The following is a 25,503-nucleotide window of genomic DNA, read 5'->3' as shown; positions in this document are numbered from 1 at the left end:
AGGTGAGGAAAAAGAAAGGGTGACTAAGTAATCTTCCACTTGTAGGAAAATTAGGTTACAAGTCCTAAAAATCTCCTCATGGATTCCATAAAAAAACAAAACAAAACAAAAAATTGGGCCAGCATGTAGCACACACTTGTGGTCCCAGCTACTTGGGAGGCTGAGGCAGGAGGATCACTTGAGGCCAGGACTTCAAGGTCAGCCTGGACAACACAGTGAGAATCTGTCTCAGAAGCAAATTATTACAGTTTCCCATACATACTTGCATGTGCTTGGACTGAGGATACTCCACATTTCCCTGCCCTGCTTGGAATTTCATGAAGATCTTACAGTAACCTGGCACTTCCCTGGAGCTAACATCCTGAGTCCCATTTTCTAGAGAAGAAAACCAAAGCTCTCTCCTGCAGTCACACTGCTTGCAAAGGATGAGCAGAATGCAGGATGAGGAATGCAGCCCCAGCTGAGTCCTCCGCCACACAGCTGCAGACATACAGCGTTGCACAGAGAGTCGGCCCCCATGGAGCAGCTCATTTTCACTACTGTTTGGCCTCTGTCTTTGCAGCCTCATCGGGAGCCTCCGCATCAGACGGGGGGCCGCTCCCACTGCCCTTCACCTGGCTCTCCAGCTGGCTGAGCCGCTGCTTCACCTTCATCTGGTTGGAGTTATACTCCGCCAGGAGCCTCGCAAACCTGGTCTGTAGCATGTCCAGGGAGGACTCCAGGTGCTCCACCTTCTCCTCGATGTCCTTGGGGTCTGCCCCAGCCTTGGCCACATCCTCATCGATCAGGTTGTCCTTCATCAGGATCTGCCGTCCCTTCTCCTCCAGAGCCTTCTTGGCCTCAGGGTATTCAGTGAGGGCCTCCATCAGATCATCCTTGGACAGGCAGAACAAGTCCGAGTAACCGATGCTCCTGATGTTCGCCGTCCTGCGGTTCCCCGACTTGCTTCCCTTGATGTTTAAGATGCTGATCTCCCCAAAGTAACTGCCATCGCTGAGGACCACAAACTGGGTGATCCCATCATCGGCCACCACAGCCAGCTTGCCCTCCTTGATGATGTACATCTCCTTCCCAATGTCCCCCTTCTTGCAGATATAATCCCCAGGGCTGAACACGGTTGGCCGAAGCTTCAGCACCAGCTCCACCAGCAGCCCCGCCTCGCAGTCCTGGAAGATGCGGACCTTCCTTAGGGTGTCCAGGTGCACGTTGATGGCGATCTCGGCTTTCAGCTTGTCTGGAAGGCTCTTCAGCACCTCCTTTTCATCCACCGTCTTCCCGTTGGCCCACAGGTAGTCAAACCAGCGGATAACCCGGGTCTCCAAGTCCTTGGTCACCTTGCGGAACTGCATGTACTGCTTGATGGAGTCAATCTTAGCCTGGAACTCGGCCCTGGAGGCATTCATGTTCGAGATCATGGAACCCACGTTGCCCACAATGGTGGCAAAAATCAGAACACCCACCAAGAAGTCAATGACCACAAAGAGATACTCCTCGTCTTTCACGGGGGGTGGAGTCTCACCGATGGTGGTCAGGGTCAAGGTGGACCAGTAGAGACTGTAAATGTACTTCCTGGAGAGGCGTGCATGCTCTGGCTTGGAGATATTTGGGTAGACCCAGGAGTCTGTTCCGAAACCGATGAACTTGGAGATGGCAAAGTAGATGCAGGCATTCCAGTGGATAATGACGAGGATGTACAGGACCAAGTTCCCAATCCTGAACACATTGGGGTAGCTGGTCCTCGTCTCTGTGCGGTCAAAGAATTCAAAGAGGCGAGAAAGTCTCAGTAGGCGGTTGAACCTCAGTTCTGGGTAGTTCATGCCCCACTTTATATAAGCCAGGTCTGTGGGGACCAGGGACAATACATCCAGCTTGAACTGCATGGACTTTGTGTAATGTTTCCACAGCCTGCTAGTATCCTGGACCATCAAGCCTTGCTCGAGGAAACCTAAAGAAGAAAAAGAAGGTCACGTGGGCATCAGAGCACCTGGCTTTCTTTGGTCACGGGCAGAGAAAGGTATTTTATATCAGGACTACACACTATGCAGTGACACCTATGTAAGGACAGCAGCTTCCAAGAGCTGTGGGAAACTCACACTCACGGATTTTCTTCGATGATGTTCTAATGCATTCTATATTCTATTCAGCTTTTCAAAAACCAGATCAGTTGGGCAATATTGAAAATAGATTGGGTATCATCCATGTTGGCATCCTGACCTTTAGGTTTCCTGTTATATTTTCACCATCAGATGGTGGCAGAGTGCGGTTGGGGAGGTAAAAGAGGAAGGGTGACTACATAATCTTCCATTTCTAAGAAAATCAGGGTACATACAAGTCCTAAAAATCTCCTCATGGATTTCATAAAAAAATAATTGGGCCTGACATGGTAGCACACACCTGTGCTCCAGCTACTTGGGAGGCCGAGGCAGGAAAAGATTATTACATTTTAAAGGATAAATGAAAATTTGTATCTATGATTTATATATAATATAATTTTAATATATAATTATATAAAATTTTACTTACATATACATTATTATTAATATATATAAAATTCATAATTATACATGTATTATCTATATACATAAATTTATATAAAATTATATAAATTTTATGTACTATTTATATAATCATATAAACATAAATTTATATATAACCATATTATTTATAAATTATACATGATTATATGAATTTACAATGTGTATAATTTTATGATTTATAAATTTTATATATTTTATAAATTATATTTTACAAATATTGTATAATATACTTTTTTATAAGTTATATATTATGAATTAATAATTATTATTTATATAATATATAAATTATAATTGTTCATATAAATATATAAAATTTTAAAATACATAAAATTATAAAAATAAAATATAGGACTGGGTTGTGGCTCAGAGGTAGAGCACTTGCCTAGCATGTGTGAGGCACTGGGTTCGATCCTCAGCACCACATAAAAATAAAGACATTGCATCCACCTATAATTTAAAAATAAATATTAAAAAATAATAAAATAAAATCTATATGAAATTTAAAATGTACAAAATCATAAATTATATATTTTATGATATATTTTATTTTATAAATCATGCAAAATTTATAAAATTATATATTTTCTACATTTATACATTATTATTTATGTAATTGTATATTATATATAAATATAAATGGGTACATATATGTGTGTATTGATTTTAAAAGGGGCTTTTCTAAGTTAACTTTCAGAGTCAGAGTGAGCTGAAGAGTTCACTGCCTGGGATTGGCTTGAAAATATCCCAGGCAGCAAAAAAAAAAAGGGACGGGGTGGGGCAGGTGACGGACAGAGGGTAAGAAGCTGGGAAGTGTGGAACTGGGTGAGGGCCGTAGGGGTCACAATACTGTTCCCTCTGCTTCTGGCTGGGTACACTGGAATATCAATCATAAACATTTAAACACACAGCTCAGATTCTATCAAATCGATTTCACCAGTCTCATGGGGCACAACCTGCCTTTGAGAAACCCTCCCCAGGAGTGGGGTGGCTCCTCCTGGTTGCACATTATAGTCTCCTAAGCTGCTAGAAGTCTGGGATTCGTGTCCAAAGACTCAGACTGGCAGGAGACAGGCTGGATACAGGAGTTAAGAGGCGTTCCGACCAGTGCACTCTATCATGGAACTCGTGACCTGCATTCTTTTAGTTTTCGCTATTTCCAAACATGCACAGGAATAGAGAGAGTAATATAATGGGTGCTTTTGAACTTTGGGTAAGCAGCAGAGTCCCCTATGGGGGGTTCAGTGGGACACAGAGGGCTTGAGCCTGGATGTCTGGGGCACTTCTAACAGGTTCTGGGTGCTGCTGCCACTGGTCCAGGGCCACACTTTGAGGCTATATGGGGGGTAGGCTGTCACCTCTATTAAAATTGGAAATCAAGTTTATCCACACATAAAGTATGTCCACACATAAAGGACACCCCACCTCCAGCCCCTATTCTTCACATCCTTCTTTTGTCATCCATTCTTCCTTTGGTGTCTTTGGTGTCTTTGGGCGGGTAGGTTCCAGGATCCACCTACCCGTCCTGCCCAAGGATACAAAAATCCTCAGTTGGTTGAGCCCGAGGACACAGAGGGATAGAAGGGCCATTGCACATGTACTTATTGAGTGCCTGGGCTGTCACATAGCATTCCTGTGCCTTGACACGTCTTGACACTTCTTTGAGACCTTTCTCTCAATTCTGATGAGTTTTCCCCTTGGACCATGATCCACAGCCACTTGGTTTCTGTGCTTCCCTCTCCCCCAACTTCCTGATGCACCTGGTGTTGCCCAGGGCGGAACACAGGCATAAGAGTCAATGTCTGAGCGAGGGGTCTTGTTGCACCAAACTTGGCTGAGATCAAGGACAGCCAGCCCAATGGACTGTTCATGGAGCTCTGAGCCTGTGCAAGCTAATGATGTGCAGCAGAGTGGCAGATCCCCAGGGCTGGCAGGTCACCATGTAAGCCTCAAGCCATGCATGGGAGGTCTTCTAAGTGACAGTGCTAGGCACCAGTGTGGGAGCCCGTGTGGCATGACTGGGTAGTGTCTGTGGACTTTGAGCAACTCACACAGTGTCTCTGGCCTTGTTTTCTAAATGAAAAACGGAGACCACCATCCTGCACCTCTTGTCTTGTGCAGTAGTTCCAATGAGAGCATGAGATGTGTTTGGAATGCTTTATAAACTACGAAGACACACAGAGAGAGGTGTGCTTGCTGTGACCTGGTGGTGTTAACATGGACAATTATGGCACAGTTTTTAGTTTAAAAATCTTGAAAGAAATAAGCAGGGCTTTTGCCAGTCTTCCTGTGAATTAGAAAAGGGAGCACAGCTCTGAGCCTGAGGGGTGGTGAGTTTTAGTCCTGGTAGAGGCAGTAGAAGGAGGTCTCATGTCCTTGGCACTGTGCTCTGAAAGCTACTGAGTAACTTTCCCTTTTGCTCCGCTACCAGTCTTGAACAGGCAGAGCTTGGAGGGGTCCTTCCAGATTGAAGTGTGGCCTTCTTGCTTTATAGATGTCCACAGAGACAGCTTGACCTGCTCAAAGCCCTTCAGTTTTCTGGGAGAGCAGAGCCCAGAGCATAGGCATTCTGACCCCTGCTCAGGGTCCATTCCAAGGTTCAGCATAGAGGGACCTGGAATAGCAGCACCCATCTTCATGGTTAAATGGTCCCCAGACCTCCTGGCCTCTCATGGTCAAAGACAGGTAACGTCCAACCTGTTATTCTGGATCTCTCTGAGCATTCCATGTGGTACCCAATATCCCCCTAACCCCAAAGTCTGTGGCCTGGCTCAGAGCAGTCTCCAGGCCTGGGACAGACTCACCTGTCCGAGTGCGTACCAGCATGTCCAAGCCATAAATGACATCTGACGAGTAGTCCAGGACCAACCACAGCATCAGGTGCTCAGACTGGAGCTCATCAAAACAGGCCCTAGACAAACCCAGCATGAGAGATGAGACAGATGGCCACTTGTCAGAACACAGGCCAGGCAGCATCTTCGTACCGTAAACATGGCTCACTTCACGCAGTGACAGTCCTGCTTGCAGGGTTAGAACCCCAGAGTATTAACCCAGGTCTCTGATGAGGAAACAGAGTTTCTTTTTGTTCCTCCAGAACTTGGGATTTGAACCCAGGGCCTTGGACATGCTAGGCAAGTGCTCTACCACCGAGCTGCACCCCAGCTCTAGAGACTCAGGTTTTAGAAAATTATTGTTCCATGGTCATGGGGCTGCTAAAAAGAGCCAGGGGCTGGGAGCGTGGGTCAGTGGTAGAGGATGCACAAAGTCCTGCTTTGAGCCCATTACCAAAAATGAAGGAGGAATTGAAGACAGAGGAGAAGGAGGAAGAGAGCTGGGATTGACCCCAAAGAGTGACAGTGAGCTATAAAACCCTAATAGGTGCATTTTTTCTAGGCCTCTTGGTAGAGTCAGGTAACGGGGCTAAGGACCTACAACAAAGTGTGACAACTGAGAAACTGACAACTAAACAAGCCAGTGAAGATCTCCTATCTTTTCCTCTTTACACTCTCTCTCTCTCACAGAGCCAACACCCCGGAACTCCCCTGCTGACCTCAGAAGAGCAGCAGCCTGTCCCTGTGGCCCTTCCTGTGGCTTGCTCAGCAACCCTCTGAAGAGCAACAGTTCACTCCTGGGTCCTCAGATTCTGACTGACAGGCAGGGAGCAGTGCAGCCCCCTGCTAACTTGCAAGGAGAGGTCTCCACATTCCCTTCTTTGTCCTGCAAACCCTCAGGAGAGCTGATCACTCCTTTCTCAGGCCATCCCAGGACTCCTCTTACACTGGGGTAGCGTCATGACTTGGATTTTAAATGTCCCCAAAGGCTTATGTGTTAAAGACGTGACCGCAGCCTGTGCTGCTCCTGGGAGGTGTGGGACCATTAGCAGATGGGGCCTATGGGAGGAAGGGAGGTCATTGAGGGCATGCTCTTGAAGTGGAGATGGGGACCTGGCCCCCCAATACTTCATGCTGAGGTGAACAGCTTCCCCCATCACCCACTCCCCATGATATGCTGCTGCTTTGTCACAGGCCCAAAAGCAAAAAATTGCCCATCAAGGGAGAGCTCAGAAGCTGGGTTCAAATAAACCTTTCCTCCTTTTAAGTTGTTTATCTCAGGCTTTTTGTCAAAGTGATAGAAAGATGACTAATGCTTGATCAGAAATGCCACCACGCTGTCTCCCAGAGCAGCAGCTGTCTGTCTTGCAGTCTTGCTCAGGAATGCCTCAAAGCCCACTGTCTAATGTCAGAGGGGAAGGACTTGCCTCTGTGTCCTGGTCTTGCATGCCAGCTCAGCAAAGCCCCAAAGGCACCCCTCACCCTCTCGGGGCTGCATCCTGGTTGGTCCTATCATGCTTTGGAGAGCCCCAAGTCCTCGCTGACTCTCAGAAGTGTAGAGACCTGCCCCTGCATGCTTGTCCTGCAGGCTTGCCTAGGGCCCTCCAGCTGCTCTCAGAAGAGCAGCATATTCTGCATCCTTGTCCTGCAGGTCTGCTGGGAAGGGCTCCTAGATCCCTGGCTTACCTTGAGAGAGCAGAGTATGGCCCTCATCCCTGCTCAGGAACTTGCAGCCCATAGACTTTCTCAGAAATACCCCCAACTCTGCCTGCCTGCAGAATAGAGCTGCCAGTCCTGCATCCTCATCTGGTAGCCTGCTCAGGAATGCTCCAAAGGCCCCTATTGAATGTGGCTCCCTCTGGTCCCTCTCCCGGTAGCTCTGCTCAGGAAAGCCTCTGGAGCCCCTTCAGAGGAGCAGTATCTTGTCCCTGTATTTACAAACATCACTTCCTAGGAAAGGTTTAATTTTCCCCTGGTGCTTGGGAAGCACCAATTCAACCCTGCACCTCCCACCTGCAGCTCACTTAGAAAAGTGCCAAAGCCTGTGCTTCTCTCCAGAAGAGCAACAGCTTCTTTTAAACTTCCCAAAGTACATGCTTGCCTAGGAACACCCTGCAAACCCACATCCACCCTCAAAATAGTAGCAGCTTCAATTCACAATAGCTAAACTATGGAACCAATCTAGGTGCCCTTCAACAGATGAATGGATAAAGAAAATGTGGTTCGTATACAAAGAGCGTCTCAAGCCCAGCTTGTCAGCAGTGACTTAGAGCACCCCCATAGTCCTCTTGGAGAACCTCCTGATTTTATAGGTGGAGAAACTGAGGCACCAGAGCTATAAGGTGGCTGTGAGGGGACCACAACTCTGAGATCCTGGGTGACACTCCATCTTCTGGCCATGGCTGCCCTCACCTGCTCCAGCCCGCCTCGAGTGATGGCCCAGCCCCTGCACCTACCTGCACACAAGCAGACACCAGTTATAGAAGACTGGCATGGCAATAGTGGTCAGCCAGCGGTAGTAGAGGTTGCTGGAGGGATCCATCACAAAGTCTTCCTTCTTCTTTCTGGAAACACACACACTCACAAACAGTTCAGTGTGTTGAAGGGTTGTGGCTTTGGGAGGGTTTTAGAGAACTGAGGGTAATTTCAGGTTGACACTGGACAATGACTATACACATCAGTGTCCTCTCAGTCTCAGGGGGTCACACACGGTGTCCCTGAATGGGAAGACAGGCTGGAATCCAGGGCAGACTTTGGGGTCCTTCCCTCCCAGCTCAACTCCCCAGGAAGCCATGGTTAAACCATAGTCATGACAATGATATTTTGTGTGACATGTGGCAGCGTCCTTGCCCTTCAGGATTCTGGAAATGAAAATGCTGTCTGGCAATGTCACCAAGGACTAGTGAGGGAGCGTTGGGACCGTCCAGGGGAGCTTTGTGTAAGTGCTGATTCCCAGGCCCTCCCATCCCCCCTCCAGAGCTGGGGCCTGGAGATGTGCATTTACACCCCGACTGGGGGTTTCCAAGGAAGCTGCTTTCCTTTGAATATGGAAGCCCAAGAGTATGCCCTTGGGAACCCTCCCTGCTTCCCTCACTGAATTTGTGCTAAAATGAGGTTATTGATTTTATTATTATCATCATCTATTATTCCTAAACTGTGAGGCGAACCACCCCATTCGAGTACACCCCAAGAAATTAGTGGTTCTATCCAAAGTTCTAGAATTTATGATCTTTTTCCATGAGCTCCTGGGAAAGTCGAAGACATCCTGAGACCAGACACATTTTGAGGTCGGTGGTGAAAACCCAAATCCACATACTGAGTTTTAAAGTCATGTATCAAGCTCTGTGCTTTGATGCAAAGGGTGTGGCCTGTAAGTTGTTCTCAAAACTTGTCTCTGGACCCACTGAAGGGAACCCAAGAGCAGAAATGAAGCACAAGTCAGAACAGTTTTGTGAGGCATGTGCAGACAGCCCCTGGCTTAGGTGGTTCAGCTTAATGATTATTTTGACTTTACAATGGTGTCAAAGATATGCATTCAGTAGACACCTGACCTTGAATTTGGATCTTTTCCCAGCTTGGTAATGTGCAATCCAATTCTCTCTCCATGCTGGTTGGTGGCATGGAGCCATAGTGCCTAGTCAGTCACATGATCTCTTATTACCATATATAACAGGCTTTGTGTTGGAGGATTCTGCTCAGCTGTGGGCTAATGTGAGTTCGGAGAGGGCTTAAGGTAGGCAGGGCTGTGGTGGGAGGTTTGATAGGTAAGGTGTATTCAATGTACATTTGACTTGGGATATTTTCAACTTAAGAGTGTTTATTGGAATGTTGCCCCAACTCAAGTCAAGGAGTATTTTTAGTGGCAAATCTCAGAGTCAAGTCCTGCAAATGAAGCCAAGTTCAGATGCATATTCAGACATTGCAGGATGGTCCTGCTGGTACACATGGCTTTATTCTCCTTCCTCTTTATCTTTTCTGCTTTCTGGTATGTGTATGATACTGGTGATTGAACCCAGGGTCTATATGCCCAACCCTTTTTAATTTTTATTTTAAGACAGGGTCTTGCTAAGTTGTCCAGGCTGGCTTTGAACTTTTGCCTCAGCCTCCTGAATAGCTGAGATCATAGGTTTGGGCTACTACACCTGCCCCACTGCTTCCTCTTCTTTATTGGGTACCTTTTAAGGGTTAGGTAAGGTATTATTCTAAAAGTTATGTAAACTGATGGTTATAAAAGTTTTTCAAGACAGGCATTATTGCCCCATTGCCCAGTTGAAGAAACCAAAGTGAAAGGTAAGAGATTTTGCCTGTTAAAGGGAGAAATCTATAGCAATCACCTTTGGGCCCCTCTGATTTCACTCTTCCACATTCTGGAAGAAGGCATAGTTGAGAAAAATGTCTAGTCATTGAAAAAGACCAGTATGCTTTTATCTGGCATTTGCTAAGAAAATAATTATGCAAATATGCATACAGCAGAGTCATCACAATAATCAAAAAGTGCAAGCAATCTAATCATGCCCTAGAAGATCAGCAATAGAATTCTGTGAGGTTACTTGATGATGTTGTGGAAGAATATGCAGCAATATGGGAAAACTATTCCTAATATTTTCTAAGTTAAAGAGCAGCCAGGTGTGGTGGCACATGACTGTACTCCCAGTGATGAGGGAGGCTGAGGCAGGAGAACTGCAAATTTGAAGCCAGCCTCAGCGATTTAGTGAGGCCTTGTCTCAAAAAAAAAAAAAAAAAAAAAAAAGGCTGGAGATGTAGCTCAATGGTGAAGCGTCCCTGGGTTCTGTCCCCAGTTCCAAAATAAATAAAATAAATAAAAAGCAGACCATAAAAGAGTTTAAATAATAGTGAACTGGTTTTCTTTTGCTGCCAGAACAAATTCCCACACATTTAGTGGTTTAGAAATCCATCATGTAGATCTGTAGGTCAGAAGTCCAGTGTCACTTCCCTAGACTAACATCAAGCAGAGCTGTGCTCTGTTTTGCAGGCTGTTTGGGAGAATCTGTTTCCTGATTTTTGTGGACTGTTGGCAGAATTCAGTTCCTTGCAACTGTAGGATGGAGGCCCTTGTTTTCTTGCTGGCTGTGAACTGAGGGCTAGTCCTAGCTTTCAGAGCCTGCTGTGCCCCTTGGTCTGTGGCACTCTTCCTCCATCTCAAAGCCAGTGGTGGTGGCCAGGTTCCACTTACTGAATCTCCCTCCTCCTTCCCTTTCAACTCTGACCTGCTCTTCTACTATGTCTTTTACTTGAAGCACTCATGTGATTATATTGGGCCCCCCTGATAATCCACGATATCCACCCAACTCAAGATTTCTAAATTTAATCACATTTGTAAAGTCACCTTTGCTACATGGGGCAAACTGTTCAGGGATTAGGACAGTAGAGACTTCTTTTTCTCCCCTTCCCCCCCCCCTTTTTTTTTGAGTGGGGACAGAAGGGCTATTCTGTCTACAATGATCAATATTTATTGAGCATATTTATCAGGCACCGTTTCAACCCTTCACACAGCTGTGTAAGACACTATTACAATCCTTTGAGGTCATGGCTCATAAACCCCAAATCACAAATTATAAGCCAGAAAACTTGACATACGGACTAGTCAAGGTAACTTGCCCAAGGTCACAGAACTCTTAGGGGACTGAGTTGGAATACAAATGTTGAGTAATTATCTTTGATATATTGTATCTATTTATCTATTCAATATTTGTGCCTAGGAAAAAAAGTTGGAGGGGGCTGGAGCTGGGGCTCAGTGGTGGAGTGCTTGCCTGACATGCCTGAGGCACTGGGTTTGATCCTCAGCACCACATAAAAATAAAATAAAGGTATTGTGTCCACCTACACCTAAAAAAATACATATTTAAAAACAAGTTGGAGGAATATTAATATTTTAAGAGGGGTTCTCACTGATAGCTGGGTTCTGCTGTTAACAGAAAAATGTACTTTATATGTGCTTATGGGATCTTTTCTTGTCTTCCAAGTTTTCAGCAATGAATACATGAATAAAATGGTGTTAGCTTACATTTAGATCCTCGGAGGATGCCTCCACACTTGAATCGCAATATTTATATACTAAATAGTATATAAACTGCTTTAAAGACGACCTCACATTAAATAGCGGAGTCCCAGCCAATCACAGCTGGGACTGTGATTGAGCTTCTGTCAATCACCGGAGACCCGCTGATTTGAATAAGGCAAAATGCCCGGCTGTAACCAGGGGCTCTGTCTCCACCTCACTTCCTTTTTCTCTCCATAAATGGCGCTTGATCATGTTACAACCTTCTTAGAATTTGTTTTAGTTTGGGGGTTAATTGTGAATAAAACCCAATTAAGGTCTTTAAGTAATTTTTTCTAATTTTGTCTTTTGCTAGTGGATAATACATTATTCAAATCTTAAGTGAGAAGAGCAGTCACCCATCCTCTGCCTTCTTGAATCTACTGTGATGTGACCCCTGGAGTCTTAACGTGAAATTGACAGCAGAGGGCGCTGCACACAAGCTTATCTAGCGCACCTATCCCTGTGTAGCGTTATTACGCCAGGCTCAGCTTGCTTTGTCCAGGCCTGTCGCCCTGGGGTACAGGCCTTTCCTCTGATTCCCAAACTGCAGAGGGTCTAGGAAAGACACAGAGCCATACAGCTGCATCCACAAATCCACCCAGGACTGCTGAAAAAGAGCCTGAAGTCCTACAAAATGATGCCCAATTTGGAAATAGTTATGGAGACCTAAGGAACTAACTATGTGATGGAAAAGTGGAGGAAGTGTCCAGGGAGGGTTACTTTCCATATCTTCTGTGCCCAGGTGTCCCCATTTGAGGACAGTTCCCAGTTTCATCCCTTGGTCATTGACTGCAGTGTGGACCCATGAAATTCGCCTATTTGAGAAGATTTAAGAGCCAACCCCATCCACCTCCATCCTTGTCCACGTCTCAGCCCCAGGACACAGGGGCCCAGAGTCTGCTGTTGAATTAGTCTTCTATTGCTGACAGAAAGATTATCACATATTTAGTGGCTTAAACTGCAAGTCCATTATCTTGAAGATGAATGGCCTTGCAGGATCTCGATCCCTGGTTTCCAGCACCCTAAGCTTCTCCCTGCTCAAGAGACTCAAAACCCAGTCTCCCAGGGGGTCTCATGTCAGGTTTGGCCTTAAATTCAATCATACATCACAGCAGCTATTGTGGTGTTGAAATCATTTCATTTTTGTTAATTGACTGTATTTGAGTCTTTGAATTTGATGTTCAAATTTATGCAAACAGAATACATGCTTCCTTTGTGGAAGGAAACAAGAAAACAAATCTGAGTAATGGGAGAAGAGAAAAGTGTTGGCTCGTGTCTCTGTCAGTTGGAAGTCAAGAAACGGGCATTTCTTGATGATGTTGATAGTTCCCCCCTAGCCTTTGGTGAAGAGTCCTTTTGCCCTTGGTATTCCATAAAGAGATGTCCTGTGTGGCTGGAGAGTTGTACACACATGCATTGATGCACCCTGATAATTTTGCACACACACTCACACACACGTACACACACACTCACTCCTGGGGCTCGTGGGTGGCACTTGTGAGAATCACCCTCATCTGCCAGCTCAGCGTCTGTGACAGAAAGAAATCACAGCAGGTCACCCTTTCAAAAGGCTGGTCTCTGGAAATATTTAAATTCCCCCTTTCTCTTCCCCTGATGACACCCTGAGTGTCACTGGCCTGAGTTGGCCTCAAGATGGGGGCATTTCACTGGCACCCAGGAGCTTGAAGTCCTAGAATGGAAAACGCATTCGCACCACTGAGGTGACCGTCGATGCTCTGCCCGAACTCCGCTTTTGTACCCTCAGATCGCCACATAAGAGGTTAGACCTTCAGGAGTTTATCTGACCAGACCCTTTTGCTTTATAGATGAGAAAAATGAAGTCACAGAGATAAAATGACTTCCACAAAGAAGTCATCCAGACCTTGTCCCCTCCCCTCCTAGACAGATGGATTTCCAGCCAAAGGAACAGGATTCTAGAATGTTCTACTGATGCTTGGGGTGGGATTGGGAAGCAGGAGTATTCAAGGGGGAGACAAAGCTGGACCACTAAGGCGGGGAGGGTGGATCCTGGGATTGGAAGGGAAGTGGCTCCGCTGAGCCTGGGTACTCACTCCTCCTTTGGGTTCTTAGAGGCCTCCTTTGTGTTGTTAGAGGCCTCCTTTGAGTTGTTGGAAGCCTCCTTTGAGTTGTTGGAGGCCTCCTTTGAGTTGTTAGAGGCATTGGTGTTGCTTTTGGCCAGGGGCCAGGCACTGCGGGAGGCAGAATCAGTTTCAGTTACTCAGGACCAGTGTCCCCAGGTGATTATTCTAATGCCCCAATTCCCCCTCCCCAGGTCTTCTAGTTCACAGCTTAAAGAACTCAGGACTTCTTTTTATCAGGGACCAAAAAACATTAGGGACTAGTTAGCTCTGGTTAAAGCTTTGGGGGAAGAGAGGGCCCATGCTGGGCTGGGCTGAGCTGAGGTTTTTCCGAATAAATGAGAATTGGTAGGAATTGGTGGTTTGAATCTCATCCAACTTCCGGTCTCCAGTCCCTCTGGATTTCCTGTCATTCAATTCTGTAACCAGTTGGTGTGTCAGACACCACAGGCCAGAAATGGACCCTTGGGACCTCTGCCCTCAGGCCCTTCTCAGGTAGGGAGTGGAGCCTTCTGCGTCAGGATGGACACACCCTGCAGCAGCAGCAATACCTGGTCACCCTCACCTGCACAGGTTCTTGGCTGTCAGGACAGTTTTTGACACAGCTAGTCTAAGAAAGTCAGGTTTCCTATCCTGTAGCTGGCCACTGCAGATAGCTCACAGGAGACCACGGGGACTGAGGCCAGTGACTAGTGACACTGCCACCTGTCTCTTAGGGCCTTTGCTTCTATGATGCTGGATTTCTGGCCAAATGGCATTTTGGCTACTTCTCTTGCCCTACCCAAGCCTCTGTCTTCCCATCTAACACGTGGCCACAATTTATATTCTGGTTCAGCTCACTTGAAAATCCCCCAAGGAGTGGACGCCCCATCAGCTCCAGGGTACAGGCTTCTATGCCCCAATATCACAAGGCCAAACCCACACAGGGGACTAACACCTATCTCCGCATACACCTTGCTTTGAAGTTGGGACTTGGCGTCCAAAAATTAAAAAGCCTCCTTCTCCAGGAAGCCTCTCTGATTGATCAACTACCACCTTGCCCCATCAATACATCACAGTGGCCCTTCTGATGGCTGACCAGGGATCTGTGGTATACTCAGGATGTGGTCCTTGCCCAACCCTGTGCTCATCTGGTCACACTGGGAAATGAATCAAGATTACAGCATCCATGTCCATTCGCCTAAGGTTGTAGGAATTTGATTTGATCAATTTGTTTAAGGAAGTCTTTGTTTGCTAAAAAGGAATTGACAAACCAGTCTGGCTGGGTTGTTAAGAACCTTCCTTTTGCTCCCCCTCCTCTTCTTCCATATCTCTCTGCCATCCCTCCTGTCTTTCTGTCTTGGCAGTCAGTAGCATGTAGGCTTTACTTATGGAGCATGCTTGGGGTCTGGGATGCCTGGCCCTGGGAACCTGGGACTGACTTGCACATATCCCTGCTAGCACCCAGGTGCCCCGGCCTTCTTCCCATAGCCCAGGGAGCCCACAGGTTTATAGTCCCAGCCCACGTGAGACCTTGTGCCTGAGATCCCTCCCCAGCAGGCGACTTCACATCTGTGCATTCTGCCATCTTTCCCCAGTAGAGGAGATAGAAAGTGGCTGTCCTGTAGCGGTCACCAGCAAGAAATGACCGACCTTGAACTCTCATATTTTATCTTAAGAATGCTTGTACATTTTGCAATCTCCTGTACAATCTGTACTGTAAATATATCCCCTCAAACCCTCAGACACACAAATGTGGATGGAGGTCACAGAGGAGGCTCCAGAAAGATCCAACACATCTCCTGACGCTTGCCACCTTCACTTCCCCAGGGTCCTCCTAGACCCACTGGGGAAGCCCCAAACGGGAGTCCTTCTCACTGATACAAAATCAAATGGCATTGTCTCTAGCAAATTATATAGGAACTATCTGTTCTGTAGCAATCTCTCACCTTACAAGTCTTGCATTACCTACAGGCTTCTGCCCAAAGAGAGCTTTGCAACATATTTTAAAGGTTCAACCTTTTTAAACCTTTTTTTTTCCCCAGAATGCAAGTTCTGGATGAGAATTCACCTGCTTGTGAGGCTAGGGGAGGCCAGGTTCCTCTCTACATCTGAGCTCTCCTCCCTGCAGACTGACTTAGGTATCCTAAAGAGACCCTCTGCTTATTTCCCAGTCTGACCATGTGTCATACAAGATGCTCGGAGGCCCTTGCTTGGCAGATCCTCTTACCAGAAAGCACATACTCTGCCCCAGCCTTCCCCTACCCTTTGCCTCTTACCCTATCTTGGGACATAGATGAGTCCCCTAAAAAATTAGACCAACTGGTCTAATTAGAAATATATATAATTGTGAGTACAACATAGGTGCCCCCTACAAAGGGTCCTGGTATAAAAGGCCCTTCTTTATAGCAAGATGGGTCACAGGGCAGTCTGGGATGAGGGTCATTGAGGGAGAGCAATCGTTGAGGCCCCTGATGAATGTAGAGGGCTCCATGTAGGAGGGGGTCAGTGGTCAAATGAAGCTGGACACTTGGGACCAAGGACTTCCTTTCCTGCAGGACTGCTTGGACTCCCAGTGGAGGATGCCCGAGCTTCCAGCCTTGCTCCTGACAATAGATGTCTTCTTCAAGGGATCTTGCTCCAAGGTCAGCAAGGGGCATCCAAGGTGGACCCGTCAAAGCAGACGACTCCTGTTGGCCAGCTGGTGCAGGTGGTTTTTTCTTACCTTCTCCCTCTGTCTGGTGGCTCCTGGCTGCCCGCCTGTGACTGAGCATTGCTTTCTTGGCTGGACACCTCCTTGAGCTCAGCTCCTCGGAAACGGTCCAGAAGAGAGTCAGATCTTTGGTCCTCGCAGCGCGAGTGCCTGGCAGCCCACGTGCGCAGTGAGATGATGAGGCGTGCCAACCTGGAAGGGCCATCAGAGGGCAGCCATCAGAAGAGGAAAGATAGGGAAAGCCCTCTCCCTGGTCTCGAGGACCCTGGAGAAGCAGAGATGACCAGGAGGGTGTGGGTCAGGGGTTCAGGTTTGTATATCCACTAAGCAGGGTCTTTTTTTTTCTGGGGGTATTGGGGATTGAACTCAGGGGCACTCAGCTATTGAGGCATGTCCCCAGCCCTATTTTGTATTTTATTTAGAGACAGGGTCTCAATGAGTTGCTTAGTGCCTCGCTAAGTTGCTGAGACTGGCTTTGAACTTGTAATCCTCCTGCCTCAGCTGCCAGAGCTGCTAGAATTACAGGTGTGCACCACTGTGTCCTGCTAAAATCAGTTCTGAGCAACTTGCAACTAAGCCATGAATTGTCACATACCTTGACCTAATCCCACTTTTGTGTCCTTGGCCTAAGGGAATACATTGAAGCATGAAAATATTGCTGATAGCTGCTGCTGTTGACATATTTTGAGGTGCCTGCCTGGCCCTTCTCAGCTCTGGACAGCCCCCTTCCTCTACTCTGTGGAAGGAGTAGGACCAAGGACATGTCCCTTACTCCTGCCTCAGCCAACAGGACTGGGGTTGGACAACTGACCCATAACAAGTCACTCAAGCTTCTGAACAACCCAGAGCCAATCCAGGCTGGGGCTGGCTGTGTCCACTGAAGACTGTATGTTGAAGGCCATTGTGTGAGCTCAGAAAGCCAGAAGTGGGGGAGAGGTGAAGAAAAAATACCATGACACCGAACAAGAGAGGGAGGAAGAAGGCAGCTGCCTCCCGCACCCCTCCCAGGTGCCCCTTTGATTCCATTTCCAGGACAGTTTGTAGCACTAAGCAGTGGCTGCTCCAGCCCTATCCCAGCCCTACCCCAGCCTTTTAATCTGAGCATACTTGAAAGTCCTCTCTCCCTTGCCATCAAAGAGACTTAAGACAGCATTTGATTAATAAACCAAAAACACCGGAAATCTCTTAACTACAATGAGCTGGTCAACAAATCATGGTAGAGTAGTATTCTCCACAATGAAAAATATGGTAAATAAATGAATGATTTTTTTGGTGGTAATCTTAAGTAAAAAAGCTACAGAACACATGACTGTAAAACTGTGGTGCTGTAAAATAATTTGCTGGAAAGAAACAACATATCCCAATGTTTGCTGAGCACCTGTCATGAGTGGGCACCTGGCTCTGAGGCTGCTGTCACCACCCGCGGGGCAGGTACTGTGAGATGAATTTCTAGATGAGGCTTGGAAAGATGAAATGACTTCCTCAAGGTGGTGCAGCTATGACAGCCAGGATACAGAGTGCTACGGAGCTCGGAGTCTTGCTAATCTTTCAAATATTTTTGCAAGGACACTTGCTATAGAGTCTAGACAGACACCGGATAAAACCTGCCAGGGACAACGGTCACCACTGCCTTAATGTACCACTATGTCAACCCAGTGGTCACCTATGGCTGGCTGATTGGCTTTTTTATTTTTTTCTGAAATCTTCCAGAATTGAGCAAGTACTTTAACATCACTTTTTATTAAATCACTTTCAGATAAAGACAGGCTTTTTTTTTTTCTTCTTAGACTCTTCCTAGCTCAGAACATCTGATCTAAGAGGAAGGAAATTATGACTGAGAGATTTCAGGCTGCTGTGCTTCTGCCCTATTCTCCAAAACTTCAATTTCATTCCCACCCAGCGCGTCTTCCTGAGATGTATCCACCTCCATTCTGCCCCAGCCTCCCCCTTCCCAAGGTGAAGGCTGGTCAGTTACCTGGCAGGTCCCTGGCCAGTGAAGGAGCTTTGCAGGGGTCCAGCAGGTTCTCTGGTCTCCATGGCGATTCCTTGCTGCAGGGCTGTGGGTGTCTCCTCACATGGCAAGTGGCCCCTAGCAAATCAAATATGCAGCAGCTAAATCGATTTCAAGCTTACCCACCTCCTGGACACAGTCAGGAGGGAGATGGACAGAGCCCTGCTGCATGAGGGAAGCCATCCACCATCACGGGTCTGCAGCCCAAGGACTCTCACTTCCATTCACCTCCAGCAGGCCCTGACTTTGGGGAGAAATGCATCTTTTCTTTATAGCAAGACTGGCCAAAGATGGTGGCTCATGTCCAGCCATTGTCCAGAGGCTGGTGAAGGTATAGGGGGGAGACGGCAGCAAACGTTGACACAGTCCCCATCAGAGCATGGGATGGAATGGTGTTGGGGTGGAGTGCCTTCCATCTTGAAGCATAGCTGCTGTTTTTACAGAATGATTCCAGAATGACGATTTTGGTTCAAACACAACTCTGTGTGCTGAAATCTGACTCTCTAAGACCAGGTCCTCCTGGAAGCCTTCCTAGTGTCCCTCATGTGTACAATCACACTTCCAGGACAGTGTGCTTGTCTGGTAGCCTTTCTGCAGCCCTTTGGATTAAGGGGGAAGTTCCCAGATTTGCATGGCCCTGGCCTAGCCCTCCAGACACACTCAAAATAATTTGTACAGCGCTTTCAAATGCAAATTCACTCACTTGTTTGTCAAACCCTGGCCTCTGTGCCCTGCATTGCATAGGTAGGGGACAGAGATCTCTTCTGTGTAATTCCCGTCCCTGGCAGGTTTTATCCCGGTAAGAAGTATGTGCATAAAGAGGATAGGGGGACCCCTCTGCAGGAGCCTGTTGAACTGCCTGGAATAAGACCAGGAATGTGTTTGGGGGTATTTGTCTTTTGTGTAAAACCTCCTGAGACTGAATTTGGATCAACTTGATGGCGAGTCAGCCAGGCGTCGGCCTCTGGGGATTTGTACTTCATCCTAGGAGCCTTGAGGAGCCCAAGCAAGGCCAATTAATCCCATCACGTGGCCTATTCCAACCTAATCAGCTTTCTTAACAAGGTGGTTGAAGCAGGAGGCAAGAATTAACATCCGGGGGCAAAGCTGCTGTCTGTCCCCCGTGAGTGATTAGAAGTCAGAGTCCTTGAGTCCCAGATGCTGAGCTGCCCTGCCCCCTCCTTCCAGCAGCATCCCAGTCCTGGAGCTTACCACCATCCTGCCAACTGGCCAAGCCCTTTCTGGACAGCTCTCGGGGCCAGTAGTCTCCTCCCTCCCTGGGCTTCCCCTCAGCAGGGCCACTTTTTCTACAGAAGCTACACAAAGTCAGGCAGCTTAACCTCCTTCAGGGCCACCTGCAATGACTCTGCCACATCTGGTTTTCCAGGGACAGACCCTCCACCCTCGCCCTGTCTTCACCCACATTCCTCCTTGGGTTTAAGTCTCTCCCCCATCACAGATATTCTCCTGTGAGCATGTTCCTGAGTTCTTGCCTTGGCTGGGCAGGGAGACTGAGGCCACCTTCTATTACTGGGGACAAGCCAGGACGTCTTTGTTGGTTTATGTGCTTTTGGTGGCCTCTGATGGTCACCGCTACTTAGCAACAGACCAAACCCAATCTTATAACACAGGCTGCTGCTAAAATATCAGCCACCCCTGATTTTCCTTACAACACCATCTCATTTGCAAATGCAATACACCAACCACCAGCCATTTGTCAATGGCTTATTTCTGTCACCACCTACCTCTTAGCATTTAATCCACGCAACACTTTAAGGGAGGGAAGGGAAGTCTAGAGAGGTTAAGTAACTTCCCGAGGTCACAGGCCAAGTGGCAGAGCTGAGATGCCAATGTCATCCCATCCTATTACAAAACCTGCCCTCATCCACTCCCTAAAGGAGCTCATATATGGCACAGATTAAAATATATGGCGCTTTAGTTCCAGAACCCCTGAAGGAATGCTCCCCACCACAGCCCATAAGAGATCACTCACATCTTGTCTGCGTTCACACCAGAGACCCCTTTGGAGGCCCTGGGCACAGTCCACAAGCCAATTCCTCTGCCCTCCTGATATTCTGTATGTAGCAAAGGTGGGCTTCACATTCCAAAGCACCTGGGTCAGTTACAGGAGGAGGTGACCGGGGACAAGTGAGTTCATCTCTTGAGTCCTTGAATCTGAGCAACTGGCATGGGGTTGGGGTAGCACCTGGGCTGGGGCCGGTCACAGCACGGGTGCCCAGAAGTTCCAGAGGCTATCCAGAGGGTGGAGGTGTTTTGTCCGCACCCACTCTAATTCCAAAGCCAGCTCACAACTGGCAGCAGCTGGAGCCACTGCAAGTAGATTGAATGCACAGGGGGCGGCAGAATAGGGAGCAAGAGGTCTAGATTTGAATCCCTAATCCAGTGCTTTTTAGCAGGCTGTTCTGTGGACTGGTCACTTACCCTCTCTGATCTTAAGCATCCTGCTCTTCATAAAGGAAATAAAGAAAAAAAAACCTGGTAATTTCATGTTGATCTGAGTATTGCTCAAACTCTCAATCCCAGGAAAGGACATTTAGCCCTGAAGAACAAGGAGAGCCTTTTAAAATGCAAGTTCAAGGATCCCAGGGGGCCTTTTCTTCATGCATCTATTATGTTTCAGTCAATGAGGGGCCACATATATGACAGCGGTCCTGTAAGATTATAAAGGAGCTGAAAGTTCCTATCGGTTAGGGACATCATACACTCAATGATCACACAAGTAGGAGGTTGGTAACCTTCACCGTTAAAGGACCCATAGACCATAATTACTTGGTTTCACCAAGCAGATGGAGGGGAATGGAAAGAGGACAGGAATCAAGAGTCTGAGGTGCCTGAGCTGAGATCCCCAAGGAGACATGGGTCCTGAAAAAAGGGAGAAACTTTTAGCAATCAATGCAAGAATGGGGACTAGAACCTTCCAGGGAAATATAGAGGCAGGAGAGTCTGGAGGTCAGGTCCTGTTCTGCCTGGAGCTGGCTGAGGGGTCTGGAGCAAGGGCTTGATAGGGCCTCAGTCTGTAAAATGAGCAAACTTGGTCGGGACAACCCTGAAGCTTCCCTCTGGTATCTCAGAAGCTCGAGGCCCCTGAAGTTGGAAATTGGCCAAGAACAAGGCCAACTACAGCCACATAATGAAGTGATTGTTTTGAAAGATGAGGTGAGATGCTCAACTTTAAGTGTATTTATAGAGAGGCATTTATGATGGTAAGGTGAAGGTTTCCTTTGCCCTTGGTCACTGGGCAGGACAGAGGTTCCCAGGAGAATGGAAACTGGTAATTAACTTCGCACTCTGTGGAGCATGTGGTGTCTTCTTCCGGTGACTTTGGGGACATAAGAGTAAACAGAGGTGACCTTTCAGCACCAGGCTGGAGAATATGGCACTTTATTTCCATTTTCCTCTTCTCAAGCCCTGAGGAACTTGGAATCCGCTGCTATTGGACACATGTGACCAGAAATTGCAGCCAATTCATTTTTAAGTCTTTAGTCCTGGAGAAGCAGGTGGAAAATGGGTTTCTTTAGTGATAATTGCTTTGGGCTCCACTTGGGGAGTAGCATGAAGAAAGCCTCTTTTCTATAGGCCACAGATCCTAGGCCCCAAAGCTCATTCCAAAATAGCTGCACCAGGTGAAGGATGGGGACTTGGGGTGCTCTCTGTTCTCACTGCAATCCTCTGTAGTATATTCTTTGATCTTTTTCTTTTGCATTATCTTTTAAAATGTGCCAAATAGCTCCTAGATAATTGGGTTAACCAAACAGATCTGAATAGCCAAGGAAAACTGAGGACATTTTTATTGCTGGAGTTTTCAGGGTGTAAATATATATATTCTCATTCAAAGGAAGCATTCTCACTCTTCCTTATGACTTTACATTTGGAAAAATAACTCCAAAAATTTAAAAAAGAGAAACAGAAAACCAGGCCTCCGATTTGGTGAAGAACATGGGGGCAGGGAAGTCCCAGGGGACAGACATGGTAGCTCCTTCCTCTGGGACACTTAGCCAAGAGCCACACCAACACAGGTTTCAACTGGCTTCTTGGTATCATTAAAGATAATCAGTAATTACTGTGTCAGCACACAAAGTCTCAACTGTTTATCTGAAAAAGCTTTCAAAGAGAATTTCAGGGCAAAGAGGTGCTGCATTCAAACACCATTTCCTTCCCCCAGAGAGCGATTTGAAGCTTAAAATTTTGTATGTGGATGTGCCAGAGGCCTTCGTTCAAATTGATTTTATATGGACCTTGTCTGTGAAGAGAGAGATGCTGATCCTGGCTGGGAAGTTGGGGAAGGATCCTGGGGTTATGCCTCCATCCTGAGGCTGCTCCACCTCTATCCTGAGCAGGTGGTGGCTCTCCTTGATGACTCCAAGGAACATTGTAGAAACTTCAATGGGTCATCCTATTTCTGTTTCCATAAGGTAAGAATATATCTCTCCACCCTTAGAGTTGAGAAAGGAGGTCAGGAGGAGGGAGGAAGGCAGGGAAAGGGGAGGTACTGGGGAATTAAACTGATCAAATTATGTTATGTGCATGTACAATATGGCACAATGTATTTAGTTGGAATGCACTAATAAAAAAAAAAGAAGAGTCTCTCTCTCATGAAAGAAGCATTCTTTGTCACTTTCCTTTTGAAATCTCTGTAGTGTTTCCATGGGCTTCTGTATTCACCTGTCAACAAGTTGTTACCATGACCCAAGTGGACCTCAGGAAAACTCAGCCCGTGGTCAGGGTGGGAAAACACGACTGGGCACAGGCAGGAAGGGCATGTCCAGTTCCAGATGCCTGGCCTTCTGGGGTTATCTGAGGTCTTCTGGGGTTATCTGAAGTCTCCTGGGGTTATCTGGGGCATCCGAGAAGGCCCAGGGTGGGAGGAATCGTTCCTAGGTCTGACAGTGAGGGTTGATTGAGCGCTTCACCACACAGCTTGTGCCATGCCAAGAACGTTGCAGTCACTATTTATCTTAACCACAACCCAGACGATCAACACTGGACCGGCTCATACTGCAGATGAGGAAAAGGAGGCTAGATGCAGTTGAGCAACCTGTCATAGCCGGTCAGCTGTACAGATCCTGTTCCAACCCACACTGTGGCATTCCTTCCCACCATCGAGACAGCTTTGCAAATAATCTGAGGCAAGCATGAAACGAAAAGCCCATCTTACCTGCTGAGGCCATTCTCAGCGCGATCAAGGTCTCTGTCCACGGTCTTTGCTGTGAGGTGGGTCAGGGTGGGGCGGGAGTATTGGGTGCTGACCTTAGCCATCTTGCTTGTCGCATTCAGCCCCCAAGGTGGTGGCTAAAATGAGAACACAAAGTGGATATGCCATCAGGATCAGCAAGTAGGCGCAAACCCAGCTCACTACAGACACAGGCCACTCTGTGTGGCTCCCTGAGAATTCTAGTGCATAGGTCCTCTGGTTCATACATGGCTCCTCACACTGTGCTTTAGTAATTCTGGATTCTTCTTTCCAACCTGAGCCATGACAAGTTCTTTCACTCCTTTGCATATTTCTCTACCCCAAAGAGCTGTTCAGAGTGAAGTGCTAAATGAGCAAATGAATGAATGAACCAACGGTCGAGTAGGAACCTGATGTAACCAAGCCAAACCCCATGGTTCTCTGGGAAAACACAATGTCCCTTTTAACCCTGGCTTTCTCACTTCCTTATTTATATTTTATAAGTTGGCATGTGCTTTAGTAGTTTTCCTGAATCCTATTTTCAAACACAGTGTGAAAAAATAAGTACCAATACTTAACATTCATAAAACCTTTACAAAAAAGCAATGCTGGGCTCAATACTCATCTAATCCCCGCAATAGCCTCCTGTGCTAGTCAGCTTTTCATTACTGTGTCCAAAATCCCCGACAAGAGCGATTTAAAGGAGGAAATTTTTATTTTGGCTCATGGTTTCCATCTGTGGTTGGCTGGCTTCATTGCTTTGAGTCTGAGGCCAGGCAGAGCATCAGGGTGCAAGGGTGTGGCAGAGGAAAGCTGTCAGCTCAAGGCAGCTGGGAAGGACAGGAAGAAGAGGCCAGGGACAGGATATAGTCCACTAAGGCCTGGCCTCAGGACCTCCATCCTTCGTCCATGCCCCAGCTTGCATGACCACATTTTCCACCAATTCCTGGCAGTCCATTCAAATGATTAATTCACTAATTGGATGAATCCATTGATGAGGTTAGAGCTCTCATGATCCAATCATTTCCTAGAAATCCCAGCCCTGAACATTGTTGCATGGGGGACCAAGCCTTCAACACACGAGATTTTTGGGGGACATTCCAGCTTCAAATCATCATACCTCATGAAGTATTTGAGACTTCTATCCCTATTGACCCAACTAAGACTCAGATCAGCTTGTCTGATCAAACCAATAGATAAAACCTACCAATGTGGCATGTTCTTATGCCAGAAATCAGCCTAGGAACATTTTCCTCTTCAGCAAATGTTGGACGGTAGGTACACCTAGGAGTGAAGGGGAAGAGGAGTTGATGTGGGGGCAAGGCCAGTGTGGTTGGCCAGTTCCATAATTTCTGGAAAACTCTTCCAGCTGGAAGATAAATTCCTGAGGTTGAGTCACTAAAATAGACTAGCACAGACTCTCTGGAGCAGTCATATGGCTTAAGTGTGTCAAATGTCAGTAGAGAGCCCTCTAGAGAAAGATGGCAGTTTCTATAAATAGCCCCAGTGACTCACACTGGGACTGAATTCATTCCACATCCAAAGGAAGGGCAGTGCACGGAGCCCAGGGGACCTCACCAAAGCAGCCTGTGGGTGTGAGCCCTGCTTTGCAAGATCAATGCACACCCTGTTTCTCAAGGGAAGCCGTTGACTCAGCTGGGTCCTGACTCACTTCTGACATTTGATAGCTCAAGTCTAGATTTTTAAATTTTGCATGCCAAAGAAAAATAAGATAAAGTCTATCTTTAAGAATTGGATGGTCTAGTGGGGCAGTGGATACAACAGGGCCTTCCAGGTTATACTGAAGAGCTATGGCTTTACCCTGAAGCCCAGTGGGTATGTGGTCAAATGTGCAAAGGCCATTGTGGCTGCACTAGGGAGGATACACTAAGGGGACTTGAGTGTATGCAAGGTGAGCCATTAAAGTCTGCCGCAGCACCTCAGGGGAGAGAGAGTAATAACCTAAACTAGGTAACAGTCGCCTGATCTAGGTAGTGAACTGGATAAATTTTAAAAATTAGTAAATGGACATAATTGCATGGGCATGGAATTGATTGGGTATAAGGGATAATGAAGAGGGAGAT

The 25,503-nt window shown here is 47.0% G+C and overlaps 1 protein-coding gene across 3 annotated transcripts; it reads right to left on the bottom strand.

The window, feature by feature from the left end:
• Window positions 1-536: 536 nt before the first annotated feature.
• Window positions 537-23,505, bottom strand: Cnga3 (cyclic nucleotide gated channel subunit alpha 3). Of its 3 annotated transcripts, XM_046440350.1 has the most exons (7): window positions 23,405-23,505; window positions 18,193-18,306; window positions 16,230-16,409; window positions 11,606-11,614; window positions 7,822-7,929; window positions 5,339-5,445; window positions 537-1,945 (listed from the first exon to the last, which is right to left on the bottom strand). In XM_046440350.1, the coding sequence occupies exons 1-7, from the start codon at window positions 23,503-23,505 to the stop codon at window positions 537-539; spliced, it is 2,028 nt and encodes a 675-aa protein (XP_046296306.1). The 3 variants fall into 3 exon arrangements, with proteins under 3 accessions (XP_046296306.1, XP_046296307.1, XP_046296308.1); XM_046440351.1 differs by lacking the exon at window positions 11,606-11,614; XM_046440352.1 differs by lacking the exons at window positions 11,606-11,614; window positions 18,193-18,306.
• Window positions 23,506-25,503: the final 1,998 nt, after the last annotated feature.

Source organism: Marmota monax, unplaced genomic scaffold (genome assembly GCF_021218885.2).
Source record: "Marmota monax isolate L192 unplaced genomic scaffold, Marmota_monax_Labrador192_F-V1.1 WCK01_AAM20220418_F8-fsc00210, whole genome shotgun sequence".
Taxonomy (NCBI): domain Eukaryota; kingdom Metazoa; phylum Chordata; class Mammalia; order Rodentia; family Sciuridae; genus Marmota; species Marmota monax.
The sequence above is the reverse complement of the archived record's forward strand: the minus strand, read 5'-3'. Positions and strand labels throughout refer to the sequence as shown.

What these genes read in the sequence shown, in the direction of transcription:
- Cnga3 (XM_046440350.1), bottom strand. Translation starts at nt 23,505, where the DNA reads ATGGCTAAGGTCAGCACCCAATACTCCCGCCCCACCCTGACCCACCTC. An exon ending in ACTGGCCAGGGACCTGCCAG is followed by an intron (nt 16,410 to 18,192) that starts GTAACTGACCAG and finishes TGGCCCTTCCAG; the next exon opens with GTTGGCACGCCTCATCATCT. An exon ending in GCTGGTACGCACTCGGACAG is followed by an intron (nt 1,946 to 5,338) that starts GTGAGTCTGTCC and finishes TTTCTTCTTTAG; the next exon opens with GTTTCCTCGAGCAAGGCTTG.